The sequence below is a fragment of the Stegodyphus dumicola genome, chromosome 10, assembly GCF_044657685.1.
Source record: "Stegodyphus dumicola isolate Sdum_Otavi_A_Nest chromosome 10, ASM4465768v1".
Lineage (NCBI taxonomy): Eukaryota > Metazoa > Arthropoda > Arachnida > Araneae > Eresidae > Stegodyphus > Stegodyphus dumicola.
Window position 1 is genome coordinate 141,297,942 of NC_140777.1, and position 21,658 is coordinate 141,319,599.

The following is a 21,658-nucleotide window of genomic DNA, read 5'->3' on the forward strand; positions in this document are numbered from 1 at the left end:
CTAGCACGGTTAGATGCAGACTGAGCTGCGCAACGCTCTGACCCCAAGATGGCCGCGCTAGCCCCACCCCTAGCGGACACAGACGGAAACGTAATCTACTTCCTGGATGGCCCTCGTATATGGAATCACCCTACAGTAAAAGTGTTTATTTACATACCTATGTTCTCAATAAATACTTATTGCATTTCTTCTTTTCCCATACCTTCAAACTAAACCAAAAGCTGGTCAATTTAATGGTGATTTAATTAAAGGTGAATTAAAATCAAAATTGCTTTTACCTTAATTACCAGTGGTTTGGGTTGGTTTATATGATAACGGAATGCCTCCAGGGTTAAATGCCTAAGAGGAGGGCTTCCTAAGGGAAACAGGCTCGTATACACGTTACACATGGGCAAATCTACGAAAACGCCCATGCCAGCCTGTTCACAGGATTCAAACCTCGAACCGAACTACCAGTGTTCAATAACTTTACCGATCGGCCACTGGTGGACCTCTTAATTACCAGCGCCCATTTATGTATTATGCTGCTTTTTATAGACACTGTAATAGCTAGTAATATAATAAAATGTTAAAATCAGAATAAAATTAAGGTCTCTTAAATTATTCAGTTACCTATTTTATATTTAAAATTATACGAAATTTATATAATTATACAAAATTTGGTTTTCATAACTGCAGTGAGCTGTGTTGCATTAACATAATTTTGTATTAATATTTTCATAATAAAACAAAACTTATTTAATTTTCATTAAAGATTAAAAATTATTTTTTAAGCAAATTATACCATGGCTTGTGGGTTCCCAAGAACACAGTAATGGGAAATGAAGCAATCATGCAGTATTTTTATTATCCACAAGAGGGGGGTTTCGCCTCTGCCCTAGGCTCATTGTTTCCCACTTTTCATTTACATAGTGGGAAAGAAAATACTGAACCTCAAAATATCCTCATAACTTGAAATAGCTATCAGATGAAGAAGAAGGATGCCTTCGTGGAGGACTTTTATAGAGGTATAACATCTGAAAAGTCAGCTGAATCACTTTTCCCCCTTGCCTTTGTGGGTTAAAAAAAAATTAACATACTTCTGGAACCTTATCAATTGGTTGTCCAAATCTTTCAGAAGCCATTGAAACCCTTGTTTTTTCTCTAAATAAATAAATAAAATTAAAATAAACTTTTTTTATTCTTAGTTCTATGCCATAAATACACTACACCAACTCAAAGTTGATTTAAAGTTTTGATTTTCATTTGCATTCTCTTTTGACCACTTTTAAGGCAAATAAATACATGCTGTTCTCTTTACAATTAATCGATTCTGGAGTTTTTCTAGGATCCATTTCACAACACTTTCTTCTAAGATAGATAATTTTGTTCATCTTTTTTGCAAAGCACATCTGCTAAACATTTATCCACAATTTCACACTGTTTTCATCCATCCTTTCTTTTAAAAATAACTGAGGATTATGTAACCTCCGCTAAGCAGTGAAGTGAGATTTTTTATTTATTGAACTAGTAGTTTTTTTAACTTGCAGAGTCATTAGGTTATTTTGAAGCAGGAGACATGAAAAATGAGCAATGCCCTTGCTGGGGCTCAAACCTTGAATTCTCGAATACACTCCGAGTGTGCTAACCATTACACCACAAAGGAATGCAGAATGGAGGGAGAAAATTCCATATGTACTCTCTCTTTTAAAGGGCGACTGGAGATTAAGGGACCCAATCGCCAAATCCTGGTAATGAAGAATCATCATCCACAACCTTTTCGTTTGGGTGCCATTGTAAAGTCATTTTGAGTAAGAAGACATGAAAAATGAGCAGTGCCCTCGTTGGGACTCAAACCTGGACCTCTTGTATATGCACCGAGTGTGCTAACTGTTACACAACGAAGACATGCAGAATGGAAAGAGAAAATACCTTATAAACTGTTTTTGTTCATTTTACATTAACTTTTTTATTTTCTTACAATTTTTTTCTGCTTTGTAATCAATAACATATGTCTGGAAGTGCAACAATTTGTTGTTGGAATTTTTCAGAAGCCTTTGTAAAACTGCTCCTTTTTCTCATAGAACTAAATTATTTCATGCTAACTACACCAACTCAAAGTTGCTTTAAAGTTTGCTGGCCATTTTCTCAGACTTCGTTTGCAACATTTCTTTCTAGGATAGACCATTTAGTTCCTTTATTCAAAGCACATTTATACTTAATACTACTAGCATATTAATTATTGTGATTTCATTTTTCTTCCACTCACATATGGAACTTCATCAACAGCAAACATACTTGCTGCAGGACGATTTCTATTTTTGTTTTTGCAAATTGAAACCAGCATCGCTTTTTTTTTTTTTTTTTTTTTTCATTTGGCAGCAGTCATATTTACAACTAAAAGGAATGCTAGATCAACTGCATTTCAGCTAACGCAAATGCGATTTTACTTCCAAAATCAGGGCTTCAAATGACTACAGAAAGAGAAAAAAATCTGATTCTTAATTCCGCAATTTCATTTGAGCCAGAAGTGAATTCTTACTCCAAATTGTTTCTCTCGTTTTGCAAAACCCCAGAATAACATTCTTGTGTACAGCTGTAATGAATACATCTCGTCCTCTTTGCAAAATTATTTACTCCCTCAAGCATTTCCCCACCACCACCACACACAGGCATATTGTTCCCTTACAGCTTGTCAGGGAAAACTTTTCAAATGATAAGAGCATCACACATCTATCTTTCATGTTTCTCCATTAAAAAAAAAATAGTTTGCATGTTATACGACAAATATACTAAAAACTGAAAAAAAAAAAAGTAGTTTGAAATTATAGGTGCACGTTATACGCTGAAAACAGTAATTAATAGTACAGTGTGGTTAGGTTCACCAACAGAGAAGCATTTCAATATTGCTGAATTGTTGATTACTTGAATTATTTACTGTAATATTTTTCCGTGAGTTATATAGACTAATTTTTCTATGTATTCAATCACTATTCAACCAGCAAGGAAGGGAAAAACAAACTGGCTGTGTTTGCCATTTCCTGCTCCACATTAAGTAGCAAATTTTAAACTCTACATAGTAGATTAAATTTCTTTGAGCGTTATTTAATGTTGTGAACATGTGGGAATATATGTTGCATTCCCTAACAAAAGGTGTTTAAAAAAAAAAAATGCATAGGATCACTAACAGAGAAGCGTTTCAAGATGACTAATTATTGTTTGACTGAATTATTCAGTAGTATATTTGACTAAGGCTGTTATAATGCATGGCATAAAATCTATTAATTTACATTTTTACATCTTTTATTCGTTTGTAAGCTATATTTACATGACTACAGCAGGTTGTCACATATGCCATCTGCCCTTAGATTGATAAAATTATTATTCATACCAACAATATCCAAGGTATCAATCCTAAATAAGAGCTCTTTTTAAAAATCATTCAGCCTTTTGAATTCCAAGTAAAAATTCTGCGACTGAACACTTGTTCCACACCAAAATAATTAATATGTTCAAAGTTTGAGAATAATTTCACAGTTTGTTTGCATCTTATAAAAAAGCATTCCAATATTACATTTATTTAAGGGGAGTTAAGTGAGAATATGTTTAACTGAATAGTGAATTCTTTAATGCTGAAGTGGAATTTTTTTTTAAACCTTCGTAATATCCAACTTACATTCAGTTAACAATTTATGACTTTAAGCAATAATCAATGTGTTTATAGTATACATTATATGCAAATTTATTTGCTTTCATTTAAAGTGAATTACTCAGCTTATTGATCTTGGTGTAAATACCCCTGCTTTTACCTCATGGAATTTTATTCACCAAACAAAGCACATAGAGATCTGTTTCCGCAAGTAACGTTTCACGTACGGAAACCAGTATAGTTCTTTGATTTTATTGACAGTTTTGTCCACTGAAAAATGTCCCATTAAGACATGAAATTTTACTGCCACGCTTTTCCTCATACTTTTGGAAATTACGTAGAGCAATTTTTCTCTCCCTTTACTGAAAACCCTCCGATATACTCTATTTGTTTTAAAGATGTAATTTGTAATTTTCTGTTTTTCTTGCTGCAACAGAAAGATATTTAACTTTCTTATAGATCTGGAGATTTTTGGTCAACTTTTTAGCTCTTACTTTGAGATTAACATTTTAAAGTGCTTAAAATTTTTCAAAGTTTTTTTATTATTTATCAATCACTGAATGCTACAGCAATTTTTGTTTTAATTTTCAGTTACTAAAAGCTTTGTTTTTTATAATTTTAACATTACAGGATGGCACACCAGATGAAAATCGACAGTTACAGTTGTCACATTTACGTAAATTCTGTATCCCTCAGGTTACACAATTATTGCAAGAACTATTACACAGCGAAAATAGATTTAAAGAAGCTTTGCAGTTGGCTGACATCATTGCATCAGAAAGGTATCAACTATACAAGGTAAGTAAAACTTTGTTGTATTTTATGATAATGCGTATAAATGTAGTACAAAGGGTATTCCTATGTTAATAACATTTTATTCAAAATCTTATTTTCTGAGAATTATGTATTTAAATAACTAAGAGTGATGACATGATAATTACAAATATTCAGCATTTATTTTCTATGGCATAAAATCTCGTTCTACTGCAGAATCCCAGCATTTGCATTGGAAATTCTTAATATTAGCGGGCCCACCAGTGACCGAGCAGTAAAGTCGCTGAACACTGGTAGTTTGGTCTGAGGTTCGAATCCCGCGAACGGGCTGGCTGCATGGGCGTTTTCGTGGTTTTCTCCATGTGTAACATGTATACACGCATGTTTCCCTTGGAAAGTCCTCCACGAAGGCATCCCTCCCCTTAGGCAGATAGCCCTCGAGGCTTTGCCATAATCACACACACACACTCTTAATATTAGCTTTAACTGTGATGCCTTCTGTTTCTGTTTATCATAAGCATATTTCACCTTGGCCTATCCTAAGAAATGAGTAATGAATTCCTTACTTTCAAAGACGCTGCTAGTTCATCAAATTATTTTATAATTATTCTATACATAGTTATTTAAAATGTGTAAAGTCTTTTTTATGCATAGGCCATGTTAATAATAAAATATGTATATAACTGTTGACTGCATTAAAACATCAAAGTCCTTTTATGGCAACATTTCTTTTCCCATGACAATAGCATCTGACAACAAAGCTTTTAGTAGGTGTTATTAATGGTAATGTCTTTCAAAATTCATTGTAATAAGTATGCGTTGTTTTGAATTTGACAATTTGTACAATAATTTGTTTGAAGCTTATATATGCTACACTGAATAATTTTTAATAGCTAAGAAAATAATCATTAACTTTTCAATACTTTAAAATTGTTAATGTATGTAATTATTGATTTAAAAGTATGAATGTTTGTTTTTCTGATTCACATAATGTAAGTTAAACCTAAACAAAATAATAGATGATTCAAAATGCTCTTATAAAAAATTCACAACATGCTGTTCTCTTTACATGAAGAGCTATCTTCTAAATAGTATCATGTTTAAAAAATCTGATACAGTTTGGCCACATCAAATAGAATTTAAGTTACTGATGTTAAACATCATACAAGTAATAAATGTCAAAAAGTATGAAATACAAAAGCTAAAGAAACATTTATGCCTAGAATACAATATTTAATAAATCTTTATGTAAAATGATTTTACACAGTTTACACATCTATAAAAGTTTTCCATGTCTTACTTTTGTGCTGAATATAATTTACATCTTCGTAATTAGATATTTCACCTTTCTAATGTTATAACTACTGTGGCATATTTCCTACTGCTTGCATGTACAACAGTTCATCTAAAAACTTTTCACCTGACATTTATAAATACTTCTGAACAAATATCAGTACTACTAGTTATGAAAGTATTAACTTGCAAGCGTGTGCTCTGGATTCAGTAGACCTGCTCGATTAAACAAACCCTTCTCAGAGCATGCCTTATAAGGTATTTCTCCCACTTCCCTAGCGTGCCTTCGTGGTGTAACGGTAACACGATGGGCTGGTATTCCAGAGGTCCGTGGTTCGATTCCCAGCAAGGGTGGTTGCATATTTTTCATCTTTCCTGCTTCCAATTAACCTAATGACTCTACAGCCTATTTTGCCTACAAGCCCTTGATGTCTGGTGTAGTACCATCCAAGGTCACCCTTTATAGGTTTCCGAAGTTTTTTTGCCAAGGCTTTGATTCAAAGTCTTGTTTTTGATCGGATCAGGATTTTTAAACCCAGTGCACCTATTTGCATTACTGCTATTACATAGTTGATTTGTGATAGAATAGAAAGTGGCAGACATGAAGCATAATTTATCCCACAAGAAAGAAATCTTGCAAAAATTGTTTGAAGATGTATCCACTGGCAAAGAATCTACTGATTTAGTTCGAATGATACTGATTCTGAAAACAAAAATGAGAATGACATAAACTGTTTTATTGGGGGGGGGAGGACACAGTATCTGTCCAGTGAAAAAGCACAGAAAAACAAAAATGTGCTGTGTGAAGTTTGCAAAATTTTTGTGTTTGGAACACATGACAACACGTTATTCAGTGTACTGCTAAAATATATTCTTGTATTTTTTCTTCGTGTTTATAATCCTCATAAAGAAAATGAATAATCGATACAGAGTAAAGGTATACAGGGTTGCTAAGATACCTGAAAAACCGGAAGTCAGGAAATTCGAAAAATGACAGGGAAAAGTCGGGGTAATTAAATATTTTTGTCAAAATCTTGGAAAGTCGGGAAATTTCATATGGCGATCCTCCAAAAAAGTGATTTTTATGCCAATGTTGGAAGTAATCACTGTCTTGGTGAATTATGTATCGCGTGAGCATCATTTGAGCAGCTGGCCGTAGAGCCAATTTTCTCACTTCCAATCAGATTAGATTGTCTTTCAGACAGGCAAAGCAAGTTTTTTTTCTAGTAACCTCGAGAATCGAGAGATTTGCATGCACATGTGCAGTGCATGTTGAACAAAAGAAAATACCTTCCCATTTTTGTATAAAGCAAAATCGGTTTAAACGGGTCATTTTGGTGTTGGCGACAGTTTTCAAAATCGTGCCAAGGTCATAACTTATATTAGGAATTTACCACAAAATCTTTTAAACCTTTTTTTTTTTCATTTTAATAAATGCCTTATTTGTCATTTTGTAGGTTTAAAAAAAATACTAATCATTCATCTTATACAGTCGAAAGTCGTTAATTCGGACACCCATAATCCGGACCTCAAAGATAAAAACTTTCTGCGCATGCGCCGCGTTGACACATACGCACAGGCGTTTTACGCGTGCGCGTAAGACCTTGACTACTGCGCATATGCGTGTGCGCTAGTGCAGAATACGTTTTCGCCTGCGCGTTTAATGTATAACGGACGGTGTAAGCTAAAATTATCTAATTATCTATTTCAGTTAATGTTAATGATTGCATTGTTCCTTAATCTTCGAATTGGATCCCGCTTCTTATTTTTTGCAGACTGTAAGATCAATTTTATAAAAGTAAACTTGAACTTTCGATTATGTCAAATAGAATTTCCGATTCTGGAGCTACCAAAGGATCGTACAAAACGAAAGTATGTTTCGATGTCCATCAAACAAAAAGTGGAATTGCTGCAAAAAATGGATAAAGACATGAAGAATGTGACAGAGAGGTTAGTGAAAACGAAAAAATTTCGATTGACAAGTTAGTCGGTATTCTCGGCTCAGCAATTAATTAACGGAACTTGAACAGTGGAACTTTGTAACTGAACAAGAAATTATGTCTGTTTATAGAATTAAAGAGATAGTATTATCACATAAAATGAAACAACTTACATTGAAAGAAATGTTTAATAAAGTAAACAAATAAATATTAAGCTTTTTTTTTTTTGTAAATTTTGATACCCTTTAGATCATAATTGTTCTTTATTTCATAAATTACGGTTTCATATTTTTAATTTTATAATTTCTGCATGCCATCTTACGAGATTTAAACTGATGATCTATAATCCGGAATCGCCGAAGTCCCGACGAGTCTGGATTAATGACTTTTGACTGTATTCACTAAAATATCATTGGTAATTCAGTTTTTAATCTTTAAGTAATTAACTTAATGTTGTTTGTATCATTTAATGGGGGTTCTTCCTTCAAATTTATTTATTGTTAGTTAATAATACTTTCAAATTTCAAGCAATTTTCTCTGTCATACTCCTGAATGTATGATGACATATCATCATGAAATTTAATGCACGTATTTTTTGCTTATTTATGCTACTAAATAATATCATATTTATCAAGGTCATACTTATATTAGGATTCAGGATTAACATACCTGGATTTATTTAAAAATATCATCAAATAGATTTCTTTCTGTCATTTAGCTGCAAAATGTTTGCATAAAGACATTTTTAAATCCAGATTGTTCAGATTTTAATCTCGGTCTTCAGTGAATAACTATTATAGTTATAATAGTAATGCTTTGGGTAATAGTCAGTCTTTGGGTATAAGTCGTATGTAATAGGAAAATTTTTGTGTTTCCAAGTGGTACCATGATTAATTTGCCTCTCAGCACAGCCAATGCGCACTATGCAGATTTCTTCTTACGCAGAGACTGGAATTTTCTTAAAACAGACCTAAAAAAGTCAGGGAATTTCATTCTCCCACTTTCAGTTGATAACCCTGGGTATACTATTTTTCTCCCTACACTATGTTTTTCTATTCCTTTGAGAAATTTTATTTCATAAAAACATTTGAAGAAATTAATTTTAATGTGCATACCTTTTAAGTTTGATCCTAAAATTTATTATTGGCATAGATATAATACTTTTATCTGGAATATTTACAATTTTTCCTTCAAAAAACAGGAGTCGGGTCTTTTAAACCTAGAGCATGCACTCGTGCAACTCAATGAGAATGTGTGCTTCTGGGTTAAAGGTATTATTTGGCAAATTTTAAGCTTTGTCAAAGTTTTTCCATTCTGAGATAATAGTCAAAGAGTGAAGTGTGGTTTATAAACAGGATTTCTATCTTTAATCTTAAAATGCTAATATTTTACAAATTATTAGACTATTGAAAAGCAAAACGTAACCAGAGCAACTGTTTCAATAGTTCTGAAAACTTGAAATCTTGCAGGTAATATTTCTTGACATCAAGTATTTCTCAAACTTTTAAACCTTAGATAATTCTGATACCTATATACTTTAATTTCTTAAATGTTTTCTAGTTTATACAGCTACTCTGCGGAAGGAGGAAGAAAAAGGAGATTCCTCGAAACAAATGTAGTAATTAACAATAAACATATAAAGCTATTAACAAGTATTAATAAACGATAAATTGTTTCATAATTATATATAATTAATACAAAAGAAAAGGATACTTTAGAACTTAATACATTTTACCAAAAATGATCTTCTTATCCAAACTTTTGGGAAGGGAAGAAACACTTTTTAAGTAGTTTGAGAATAATTGGTCACTGTCAACTGATTCATGAACATCTTTTGAAAGGTAAGAGAAATCCACTTTGTGTAAAATTACAATGGAATTCTGATAATTCACCATATTTTATTGGAATAGCTATCTTTTAAATATTTCCAGCTGAAACATTTTAATTCTTTCAATCTGGTGTTAGAAAACTTAATAGGAAGACAACCTGTTTGTTTTGAAGATACAGCTTTTACATTGTAATCTGTTTCTATTATCAATTTTACAGTTAAAATTATACTGTAGCTGCATACATGCAGCATTTTAACATACATTTTATTATGCGTTTTCTGAACTGTTGTTTCTTTCATGGTTTTACCCTGCCATTAGTTCCCCCCCCCACAGTTCCATCATTGTTTCAGTCTTATCCTTCCCATCCGTGATATAGTCTGTAATGGTGATCCCCCCCCTTAATTTCTATTTTACATGTTGCCTTCTAGATTATCCTAACTTTAAATCTATCAACTTTAAATGTTTTGCTTCAACATTGGTTTGGCATAGATAACCTCACTAGGTTTTGTGCCAGAAACTGCAATACAAATAAACCAAACTTTGGGTTTGGCTACAGGAAAACACTCCAAGGACTATCTGCCTCGGGGAGGAATGCCTTCATAGAGGACTAAGTGAAACTCACTCATATATATATTACATACGGGGAACCAAAGTTTGGGAAGTGTCTGCTTTACAGCATTAAATTACAGTATCTTGATTTGATATGCACTGTGACACAGAATACACTTAGACAAATAATTTAACCACTTGCACTAAAAAGATGTGCCACACATGTCAAGATGCTTTTGTCTCAAATAGTGTACAAAAATGAAAATAACGTGGTGCGCACGTCGCCTAACAATGAGATTGTTTATTTCTCTTGTTACAGCTCTGGATTGCACTCGCAGACGCGGAGCGGCGTAAATGAGACACTTTACCGCTTGTTATATTGTAGCACAAGGCATTGCAACCGTGAAGTTTAGTGGTAGTGCAAGTGGTTAATGAAAATTTATTTGAAAAATAATTTTAGATTTTAATATGGAAATACAACCTTATGCAAAAATAATATTTAATCATATAAATAACAGAGCTTTAAGTTATCTAGAAAAATATTTTAGTTCAAAAATTTTTCATTTGTCAGTGGCAAAAATAATATAAATGCTTATTAATGTGAATATACGTAAATTTTATATTTTTTCCTTTCAGGAATTTACATCTGAAGCTCTCAAAGATTTTTTGCGTGCTACACTTTTTTCTTCTTTTGCCTTACTAAATCAAAAACTGGATCCTTTGGGCTATGAGTATCAAGAGAATTTGTAATATATTTTTGAATTTTATTTTGTACAATAATGTATTAAAAATATTTTCTAATAATTTGTTCACGTTTTTATATATCAGATGCTATTTTTGCTAATGGTTACGTATTAGAAATTCAATTTAGTCACAGGAGTTATGATATTAATTGTTCTGTTATTATTTAAAAAATGTAGTCCGAATAAGCAATTAAAACACAACTTTAGAACAATCATTTTCACTTATTTTTGACAATAACAATGACAAAGAAAAAACTGATAACCATGGTAACGCTTTGCGACTGCGCAGATAGTCTCACAGGCGATGTGCTAAGCAGCACAAATACAATTTTAAACACACCACACCTGTACTCTGTTAAGAATACCCTCAATATTAACAAGAGATCAAATATAACACAAATTAATATGTATAACACAAATTAATAAGTATAATACAAATTAATAAGTATAATACAAATAGTACTACATGAACATACACTGTACTTAAGGACATTTGTTATCCAAAATACAATATTAAAGGAGAAATATCAGGTTATTTCAAGTGAATAAATTAACTGGATTGGTCCTTTATTGTTATTAAAACAACGCATACAATTATCAACAACATTATTAATCAACAATATATGCAATGTAAATAGAAATTTTGTTAAAAATTGAATTTCCAAAAATTAAAATGGCATTAATTATTCAGGTATTAAAATATTTTATTAAAATCAATAGCACATGCAAAGTAACAAAATAATGAAACCATCTTTCTTATATTCAGTTATAAAAACCAGTAAAAACTGTTTTCACTCTTATTTTTTGTGGAATTTTAATTAACCATTCGTTATTTGGTAATCGGGTGAACTGATAGCCAGTATATTCTTCACATTTATTATCCTGAATTGATGACAATGAATTATAAAAATGTTTTCTAGTTTCTTCAATATTTCCCTTATTATTATCCTTTTGGGCTATACAAATAAAAGTACTATTTGTTACACTTATATCTTCATCACATTTCCAATTTTCAAATGTTGTTGTTTTTCCATTGGCCGAAAATTCTTGACTTAATGGGATTGTTGCTCCAAATTCCATTATATTATCATCAAGTTCAAGCGCATTAAGTTCTTCAGCCACATTGTAATGTTTATTCATTTGCACACTCTCCTTGTAGAGAAGATACTTCAAATCATCTTCAACATGCACAACAGCAGTGACTATTGATTCAGATACAACATAACCAAGTATGGTAATGGCACAGCTTTTTCCACAATAATTTTGCACCTGAAAATTAAAATTTGTTTAAAATAAAAGCCAAGGGCAATTCTTGTTACATGGATCAAACCATTTATTGTAATGTTGCAGATATAGATGTCGGTATTACTACTGCTTGTGCAAGTTTAGCTAAAAGAGGAGTGTCTGATCAATGCAGAATCTTCAATGCAGCAATTCGAAATCAATGCAGAACCTTTTTTTTATTAAGCTTGCATAAAATATAACTCAAAGAAGCCCATTTAAATAAAAGCTTGATAAAACACATTATTTCTTCATTAGATCCTAAGCTCATTAGGAATTAGTTGCCATTGAATAGTCATCACCACTGAGTGACAAACCTGATTTCTGCTCTTCCATTGTAGTTTGAAATAATGCCTTCAGCATTAATACTGTGAATGCATGTGAGAAATAATGCATGTGATACTTGTTTTTCATGCTAAATTCTGTATTTTCATGTGAGTATAAAACAAAATAATAATAATCCTTTTCTAAGGAAAAAAAAAAAAGTCTCTTAAAATAGTTTTAAATGGATATTTGACAACTTATGTATATCTGTATTGTGCAAATCATTAAATATTAGAAATTCTAATAAAGTGGAATATGGTATCCAAAATAAAGATATTTCTTACTGTCTACACATTAATGATTATAACAAGAAATAATGATAAAAAAATAATGTAATACAGATAAGCGATTTTCAAAAAATGAAATGACTATTTTATTCGTAGATGAGATATTAGTTAAAAATTTCCTCCTATTAAATTCATAATTACTTTTTGTTTGATTTTCATTCTTTATTTACTTAACAGAATACCTAACATAAACTTACCAGAGCAGAAAAATAATACTTCTCCATATCAGCCTTACTTTTAGCATAACTGGCTACACAGCACAATAATCTTCTGGCTTTGTAATGGTGGAAAAGAGCATCTAATAAAAAAATATACCTATGTGTATATATATAAGAAAGATAAAAATATGTAAATATAAATCAGCAGTAGCCCCTTAATCCTTAAATTATTTATTTTCCATTTCTATTCTAAGAACAGTGTTGTATGCATATGGGTTTATAATAGATTTAATGCACCCCGTCTTAATGATAGGTTGATAAAATTTATTTTATCGAAAGAAACACTTCAGAGTTTTGGAATTTCCACAGAAATACTCATTCAGGTGTTCACAGTATCGCAGAGTATAATCAATAGATACACTTCAAACTACTAAGAACGTTAAAACACATGCAATACAAAGTGCATCTAAAAGGCGAAGCTTCTATAGATATCTCAATACAGTTGTTGAGATGTGAATTTGTTCCCAAAAAAATGAGAACAAATTCACAACAAAAAATGGGAAACAAACTCTCTCCAATCTTATACTATCTACCTGCGAGTGCGCGCACTGGGTACAAAGGACTCGTGCGATACAGGGTTCATAGCCACATTTTAGTTAAAAAAATAAGCACTTTTCAAGCACATTTTAAGAAAAAAATTAAGCACCTGTCTAATTACATTATACACAACTGCATAACCTTAAAAATTAGACTCGTAATTTAAAATACGAGAAATGCAGTATTTATTAAGAGAGAATAAGCATTACCTCAACCATGGAAAATAATTACTTTTTTTTTTTTTTTTTTTGTTGTTGTTGTTTTTAATTTAAAATAATAGTTCAATTTACAGAACTAGTTTACAATAAGAGAAAAAAAAAAAAAAAAACTATGCAGAACTGAACTATATTACAAGATTTAATGATGAAATTTCAGTTCAAAATAGAGGAAATAAATAATAATAATAAGGCATATTTATTCTATTTGCTTGGAACTTAATAATAAATACAATTTATTTTTCCACTCATATTGATATTTAACTAATTTAAATCTAAATTCTGAACATTTTCTAAATTTTCATCGTATATCAGTTTTCCCTTAATAGATATTGCAAGCAAAGTAATTTAAGTAAAAAAGAGAAACATTTCTGAAATCAGAAGACAGAAATTTGCTTCATGTAGTCATCTTTTAACAGTAAAAGCTTAACTACCCGCATACTTGAAAATTGACGAATATTCGGACAGTCGAGTGTAACTTGAAAAAGAGGAGTGGAGGGGTAGACTGTAGCCACTCTTTAGATTTTTCTGCTAAATAAATGCTTTTGACATTTCAACATGTGAATCATATAAAAACAAACCAACGGAACAGAAAAATATTCTCCTTTGCAAGCACAGTAAAACTCTTTAAGTGTTCATAAACAAATCTCGGACCAAACATCAAAATTAATTATCCCTGCAAGATATCCCAAACGTTATTGCGCAATATGTGCGCCGTAATTCTTCCCTACATGATATTACGCAATCGGATTCAACAGTTGCCGGTATTGGGAGAATAAAGAACTATATAAAGGAAAAGAAAGAGACTTGCTTGGGTTGGTAGACAGCAGAACTTTTAGTCCTATTCAATCCAGGACGCCTATTCTATGATCACTGGATCTGTCTACAACTTTAGCGAACAATATTGACTCAGAAAAACCGGTATGGACAGCCATCACTACTTATCGGAGAAAGCCATTCTATGGTCCTCAGTTGGTGGGCGCGTCCATTTAACTTTACTGAAAGGGGACAAGGCTTCAAGGAGCTTTAGACCAATCGCAGTACAGACGAGTGACGAAATTTATAGCATGCGCTATCTGAAGTTCTAGGAATATTCTGTTATTATTTCACTAACTCACACGCAGCATTTGTAGTTCGAAAAAAATTGCACAAAACGGTATTATGACCAACATTATGTGTTATGTGAACAACCAGTATTATGTGTTATGTGAAGGAAAATTCCGTTTTTTAAGGGGAAATTTAACGCAGGAATTTAGAGCTAAGAAATAAAGAGTGATATGGGATACCACGAAAGCAATGGTAAATAGATAAAAGTAAATAAATTAAGCTTGCTTCAAATCCTTTTAGAAATAAGCAATTTTAATCATTTAAATTTATAATATGATTAATTTGCATTACAATCTAATAGCAAACTAAGGTTTTTTTTTTTTTTTTTTTTTTTTTTTTTTTTTTTTCATGCTTACATTAAAACTGTTTCTCCGCAATTTATTTTATAGTTACTATTGGAAAAATATTTTTTTAAATAAGAAATTAGAAAGAAAATATTGCTTTCTTAATATTTCTTCCCTTTTTTTATTTTCTTTTTCTATGAAAATTATTTCTTTCAGGAAAAATAAAATTCATTCGCTATTACAGTATGGCCGATTGCTGCTGTATTCAACTATCACACACGCATCAAAGTGCTTTATTTTAAACAATTTATTCTATAATTAACATGAAAGAAAATATTTTTTCAATATAAAATATATAACCAAAATTAAACTAATCTATCCTGTATGTGCGATTAATTCGTTTTGCAATTTTTGTCACACAATTACAAATACCTTTTTTTAATATTACATTGCTGTTATTTGAATTTTTTATATATATAAGAACTGCTCAGTTTAAATATTCTTCCTTCTCAAAAGATTTTATTTCGTGAAAATAATTAAAAGATAGTAATATTTTCACAGTGCAAGTACAAAAGTAAAAATAATCAGTGTAGGTCTCCTGTAGTTGAAGTCCTTGTCAAACCAGAGTTTCGACACATTTTAAATAGAAAACTAATAATAATCAATATCTCTTTTACAATATAAAAATGAGAATGCTATGAACAGTATTTTTTTTTTTTTAATTTGCAAAGAAACAATTATTTTTTAATACTATAGTAGGTTACAAAAGTATTAGTCCATGTACAAACCCTCAGGCTTACAGCATTGTTACTTTATAGCATAATACATTAATAATGCAGTATAATTCTACTAACAAGCCCACCAGCCGCCGAGCGGTAGAGTCGCTGAACGCAGGTAGTTTGGTCCGAGGTTTGAATCCCGAGAACGAGCTGCCCAGCATTTTCGTGGCTTTCCACATGTGTAATTTGTATACGAGCCAGTTTCCCTTAGAAAGTCCTCACTTAGAAACCAGTTTTAAAACGTAATAAAATTACACACAAAAATAATAATAATAAATAAATAAATAAATAAATCTGAAAGCCTTCAGATTTTATATTACTTCAAAAGGGCCATTTTTTAACGTTTTGCGCGTTATCTTTATTCATTAAACATCATGTTTTTCGCACTTAAACCATAAAAATCAATTCAACAGCAATATCATATAATTTAAAAAAAGCATATCTTTAGAATTTCCGATACATAGTCTCCCACGCTAGAGATGAAAATTTTTTTTTCCGTACAATGTTGCCATTGCTCGCTTTGAAATCGTTGGGTTTCTTAATCAAAAACTCATAAATGCTTTACAAAATATGAAATAGATAATAAAACAAATTCTCAGTTCCAAATTTGGGCCTCCAGATGCCTATATTAGGATGGAGGATTACATTATTCAGAATTTCATGGCTCTAGGTACCGTTGTTTTATCACAGTGCGAGAAACATTCATACATTCTGCAGATTCCTCATTATTTAATTTCTTTAAATATAATAGAGTGCGATAATACTTGGTGGCAACGATTTGAAAAGTGAAACGCCACAAAATGGCAAAACGAAATTAATAGCCCTTAACTAAAACTTATTTTTAAAAGTATCACACTAGTAGTAGTACAGCTGCTGAAAAAGATATTATAAAGCTATTTTATAGTTTTAGCTTTCACATTGCAGAAGAAATAATGACATCAGTGATGCAGTATAGATTTATTAAAAGGCATGTATCTAAATTAAATCAGGAATTCAAAGATCTATTGCCAAATTATATTTGTGATTTATTAATAATTGTCTTTCATATTTTATATCAAACATATTCTCCTCCCTTTTCAAGGAGAAAAAGGCTTAGGTAGAAAAGCCTTTTTAGAAAAAGCATTAGAGTGTTAAGAGAAATTTTGTATAATGGATATGAGAAAGAATTGCTTCAAGAACATAGTCTTTAGATTTCACTGTGCCCTATTATTTGGTTATGAACTTTGTCATACCTGGATATATAAAACGACACATAAAAATGTAATTTGGAAATACTGGAACAAAATATTACACAATCTGTAAATTAAATGTAGAATCCAAGTTGGAAGTTTCTAAAATAAAAGTTTTTTAAATTCTGAAACATTTTAGCCTAACAGAATAAAAATATATTTTAAATCTGGTGTCTGAATTTTTTCATGAAATAATTAAAAACGTGCATAGTTCTTTAAGTGATTTTTAAAATTAAAATTAAAATGAATAACTTGTACACTTATCTTACAAATTTAATAAACAAATTTTTCATTAATAAAAAAAAATAATGTGTGTTGTGCGGTAACACTCTGTACTGAAACTATAACTAGAAGAATGAAAATCCTACTACAGTCAAAAGTCGTTAATTCGGGCTCATCGGGACTTCGGCGATTCCGCATTATCGATTTTTCCCGATTATAGATCATCAGTTTAAATCTCGTAAGATGGCATGCAGAAATTTTAAAATTAAAAATATGAAACCTTAATTTATGAAATAAAGAACAATTATGATCTAAAGGGTATCAAAATTAAAAAAAAAAAAAAAAGCTTAATATTTATTTGTTTACTTTATTAAACATTTCTTTTAATGTAAGTTGCTTCGTTTTATGTGATAATACTTTCTCTTTAATTCTATAAACAGACATAATTTCTTGTTCAGTTACAAAGTTCCGCTGTTCAAGTCCCGTTAATTACTGTGCCGAGAATACCGACTAACTTGTCAATCGAAATTTTTTCGTTTTCACTAACCTCTCTGTCACATTCTTCATGTCTTTACCCATTTTTTGCAGCAATTCTACTTTTTGTTCGATGAACATCGAAACATACTTTCGTTTTGTACGATCCTTTGGGAGCTCCAGAATCGGAAATTCTATTTGACATAATCGAAAGTTCAAGTTTACTTTTATAGTATTGCTCTTACAGTTTGCAAAAAATAATAAGCCAGATCCAATTCGAAAATTAAGGAACAACGCAATCATCAACATTAACTGAAATAGATAATTAGATAATTTTAGCTTATACCGTCCGTTATACATAAAACGCGCATGTGGAAACGTATTCTGCGCTTGCGCACACTCATATGCGCAGTCGTAAAAGGTCTTACACGCACGCGTAAACGCCTATGCACATGTGCTAACGCGGCGCATGCGCAGAAAGTTTTTAGCTTTGAGGTCCGGATTATAGATCATTCCGAATTATGGGTGTCCGAATTAACGACTTTTGACTGTAATACATAGTCAGTTCATGGCCACAACTAACTCACCTGTGTAAGCTATAAGTATTTAATAATGTGAGTTATCCTCGGTAACAATCTCCTAATAATAAAAATGTGTTATTCTGTCTATTTTTAATCCGATTGTATTGTCACAGGTTATGTTAAAAGAGAACAGCAATGCAGCACGCTATTAGGGAATCTAAAGCATTAGGATAACAACACTATAGTTGCATTTAAGAATTACTTTAATCCTCACACTGCTGAATTTCTGAGGAAATTTTAATTTTTGTATTGATCCATAATGAAGCCATTACCATTGCATTTCAGTTTTTACTTGTATGATCTAGTCCCAAGCCCCATATCTCATCCAGCATAATGCTATGATATAAGAAAGCTTCTCCTTAAGTATTTAAATGGTAATTCTCCTCAAAGTATTTAAATGGGCTTGAACAACATTGTATCATACTCTTCTAAACATAAAATCCATCAGGATGACAATTTTCTCATGTCCGGATTTCCTTCAGAATATAAAGCACAGCATTGTGTAATACTGCTTTTCAGGTAAAAGTTTAACAACCATCCAACATTTGTTCATTTCTAGCAATGCGTCAACATCTTGTGTTATTTCTTTACTGACATTATGTTTTTATGGGCTAAGCATGCCAACCACATTCTGGCATATTTAAAAGAAGGCTTCACCCATTAAGTCGATATACTAAGGCACTGCAGATTGCTCACATGACTTGTGAAAAATTTATGCTATTGTGTTCCACAACTGCACACATACTGAATCCTTATCCAACTCTTACTTGTTCATCACAGCTACATAATCTTAAATCAGAAACTCATGTGAAACTTGATTTTCTTGTCATGGTGGAAAAGTGTAATCTTGGAAGAAAATGTCCACTTACTGTAAGGTAGGAGGAATACTGAATAAATACATTCAATATCTAGTGTAACGTCAGTACACCCGTGTCGGGTGAAAGAAAGACAGGTTGTCTTTTAAATTATTTATTTGATAAACTAAAATAGATTTCTTGATTAAAACATAAAAATAAACTGATCATTACAGCTCTAAATCATACAATATCCGCTAACGCAGATTGGACGCAAAAAAGCGTCTTTTTTACTGTAGTTACAGCATAAAAAAACTATTGTTCTACAGAAACCACTGGCGTGGTTTAGAACGTAAAAGATGCGTCCTGTCACCTCAAAATCACATGAAGAACTCTTACACAAAGATTTCACTCGTTTTGTTATCTGCGAAGAGAAACATAATTAGTTCCTTGTGTCCGGAAATTCCCAGGGGGTTTTATCTGCAGTCCTGCTTTTTGCAGGTATAGTCCATTTTGTCCGCGAACAAACAGGAAGTTATAATTCAGCACCTGTGCCCGCGGGGGTGCTAGTAGCTGTATCGTCACAACCCCTTTTCTCCCCAGGGGGTGGGGGTTTTCAGAACTCCAATTCCGGGTAGCTACCACAGCAAGTTTTCAAAGTAAACTAATTAGCAGTTATTAGCATTAATACATTTTACAACAACACTGGGCTAAGTACCAAGGATAATATAACAAGAACTATATTGAGGCCAGTAAAAAAACAAACATATAATCAACACAATACTGAGAAATAAACTTAATTATACACATACAAATAAAGAACGTATAATTTTCTAAAAAATGGAACATAGTTTAATATTAATTATATATCTAGCCAGGCTGAAAAGGGAAACCTTGCAGATTTTTAATTTTCCGTTTGTGATAAACTCTCAATGGTAACCCAACACCTGGATGAGAACTACTACATTTGACCTCAAAATAAGCATGTACATTTAATTTGGCTTTAACATCAGAAAAAACCACTTCATTACAAGTTGGATTTACATCATTCATGAAGTAGCTATATTTAATCCCCTTTGACCGTTCAGTATCAGGCACTAGTATAGATAAATGATAAACTGGGGATTCTTCTACTTTCCTTGGTAAATTTACACTACTAGGTGTCTTGGGCAATTCTCCTACGGAATTTCTAGGCATTCGCAAACCTCCCGAGTCTGGTTGGTACGAAACGTCGTTTAGCTTATCTACAGTTTCTTGTTCGTGCCGAACCGAAAAGGTAATTCTTAACTTGTACACCTTTCCCAAAGAGTTACTGTGATCGTTTAACGCAACTAAGTCACAAGATGGCTTTACAACATCACTTTTCTTTTGTAGGTCCGCTATAAAAGAATATTTTATTGTAGGCAATGATAGTTCATTCACTTTCGTTTCAGGCAGAAAGAAATTGGTTTTCTCTATCCTTTGTGTTTGAGACAAGACTTTACCCCTTTCTATAATGAGGGGAGAAACTTCGATTGAGGGTTTGAGTTCGCCGCGTTCAGACTCCAGTGGACAACCTTTCTCCATTTCATTCTTTGATAGACTCGAAGCTCGAATACCTGTTTTCACCTGAAAGCAAAGTTTATTGTGTTGATCCACGGCTAATTTTTCGGCGGTTCTGTTTCCTAACAGATAATGTTCCAATTCATTTCGAGTGACCGCTGCTTTTGTTGTTACTTGGCCAAAAGTTCCTTCTATTATAACGTTTGCTAAGGGTACACAAATTGGGGCCTCATCAAACGGGTGTTTGACCCAAACAGTCTCGCCCGTCAGCATCGAAGGAGTGAGATATTTCTTGCAAATTACGTCAATGCATGACCTGGTATCTCTCAAAACTGGAAGATCAAAACCGTTCCCTTTAGCCATCGTTAGATACGGGGCTAAACAATCTTCTTCAATCTCCTGGACTCTATTTACAATAAACGGAGTTTTGAGATCCTTTTTAATTTCTGGACATTGAGGCCTTAAGTGTTGGGTTTAACCACAAGAATAACACTTAATTGGTCTTCTCATATCAAATTGACGCTCATCCTGATTCTGGAGATGTTCCTTTCTGTCAGAGGCATATCTATCTTTCCCTCCAGACTGGTGATACTTTTTTGGATCCCTCGAATTTAAATTACCGTAATTTCCAGAAGAAAGGCCGCATCAGCGTAAACACCGCACTCGAGAAAAATGGCGGGAAAAAAATTAAAATTACACAGAAACTCCGCACCAGCGTAAACGCCGCAATAGAGTAAATTGAGCATGACATCGTCGTGGGCCGTATAGATGCAAAAACTCAACCTAAGTCCTGATATATGACATACCAGTTAAGAAAAATGCATAAAATGAAACCATAACTCAAAAATAAATTAAAGGTAAGAAATGTATAGCTTCTGTGCCGTTTAGAGACATTTTCAAAAATTTTCCGCTCCCTAAAATAAATTAAAGGTAAGAAATGTATAGCTTCTGTGCCGTTTAGAGACATTTTCAAAAATTTTCCGCTCCCTAATTAAAAACTATCCAACAAGTACTTGTACCCTAACTGA

At 32.1% G+C, this 21,658-nt stretch overlaps 2 protein-coding genes across 4 annotated transcripts in view; one reads left to right on the forward strand and one right to left on the reverse strand.

Annotated features, from left to right (window-relative positions):
* The window catches only part of LOC146995117 (nuclear pore complex protein Nup107-like), a 142,016-nt gene extending 131,199 nt beyond the window's left edge, over positions 1-10,817 (forward strand). For all 3 annotated transcript variants that reach the window (XM_085825614.1, XM_085825616.1, XM_085825615.1), the window contains 2 exons: positions 4,259-4,426; positions 10,650-10,817. In XM_085825614.1, coding sequence (XP_085681740.1) covers positions 4,259-4,426; positions 10,650-10,763 — 282 coding nt within the window. In that variant the 3' untranslated portion in view covers positions 10,764-10,817. The remainder of the gene's footprint in view (positions 1-4,258; positions 4,427-10,649) is intronic.
* Positions 10,818-10,939: 122 nt separating this feature from the next.
* Positions 10,940-21,658, reverse strand: part of LOC118195729 (uncharacterized) — a 57,065-nt gene continuing 46,346 nt past the window's right edge. Inside the window, exons 5-6 of the mRNA XM_035367054.2 lie at positions 12,846-12,946; positions 10,940-12,025 (exon numbers count right to left, since the gene is read on the reverse strand). Coding sequence (XP_035222945.2) covers positions 11,519-12,025; positions 12,846-12,946 — 608 coding nt within the window. The 3' untranslated portion in view covers positions 10,940-11,518. The remainder of the gene's footprint in view (positions 12,026-12,845; positions 12,947-21,658) is intronic.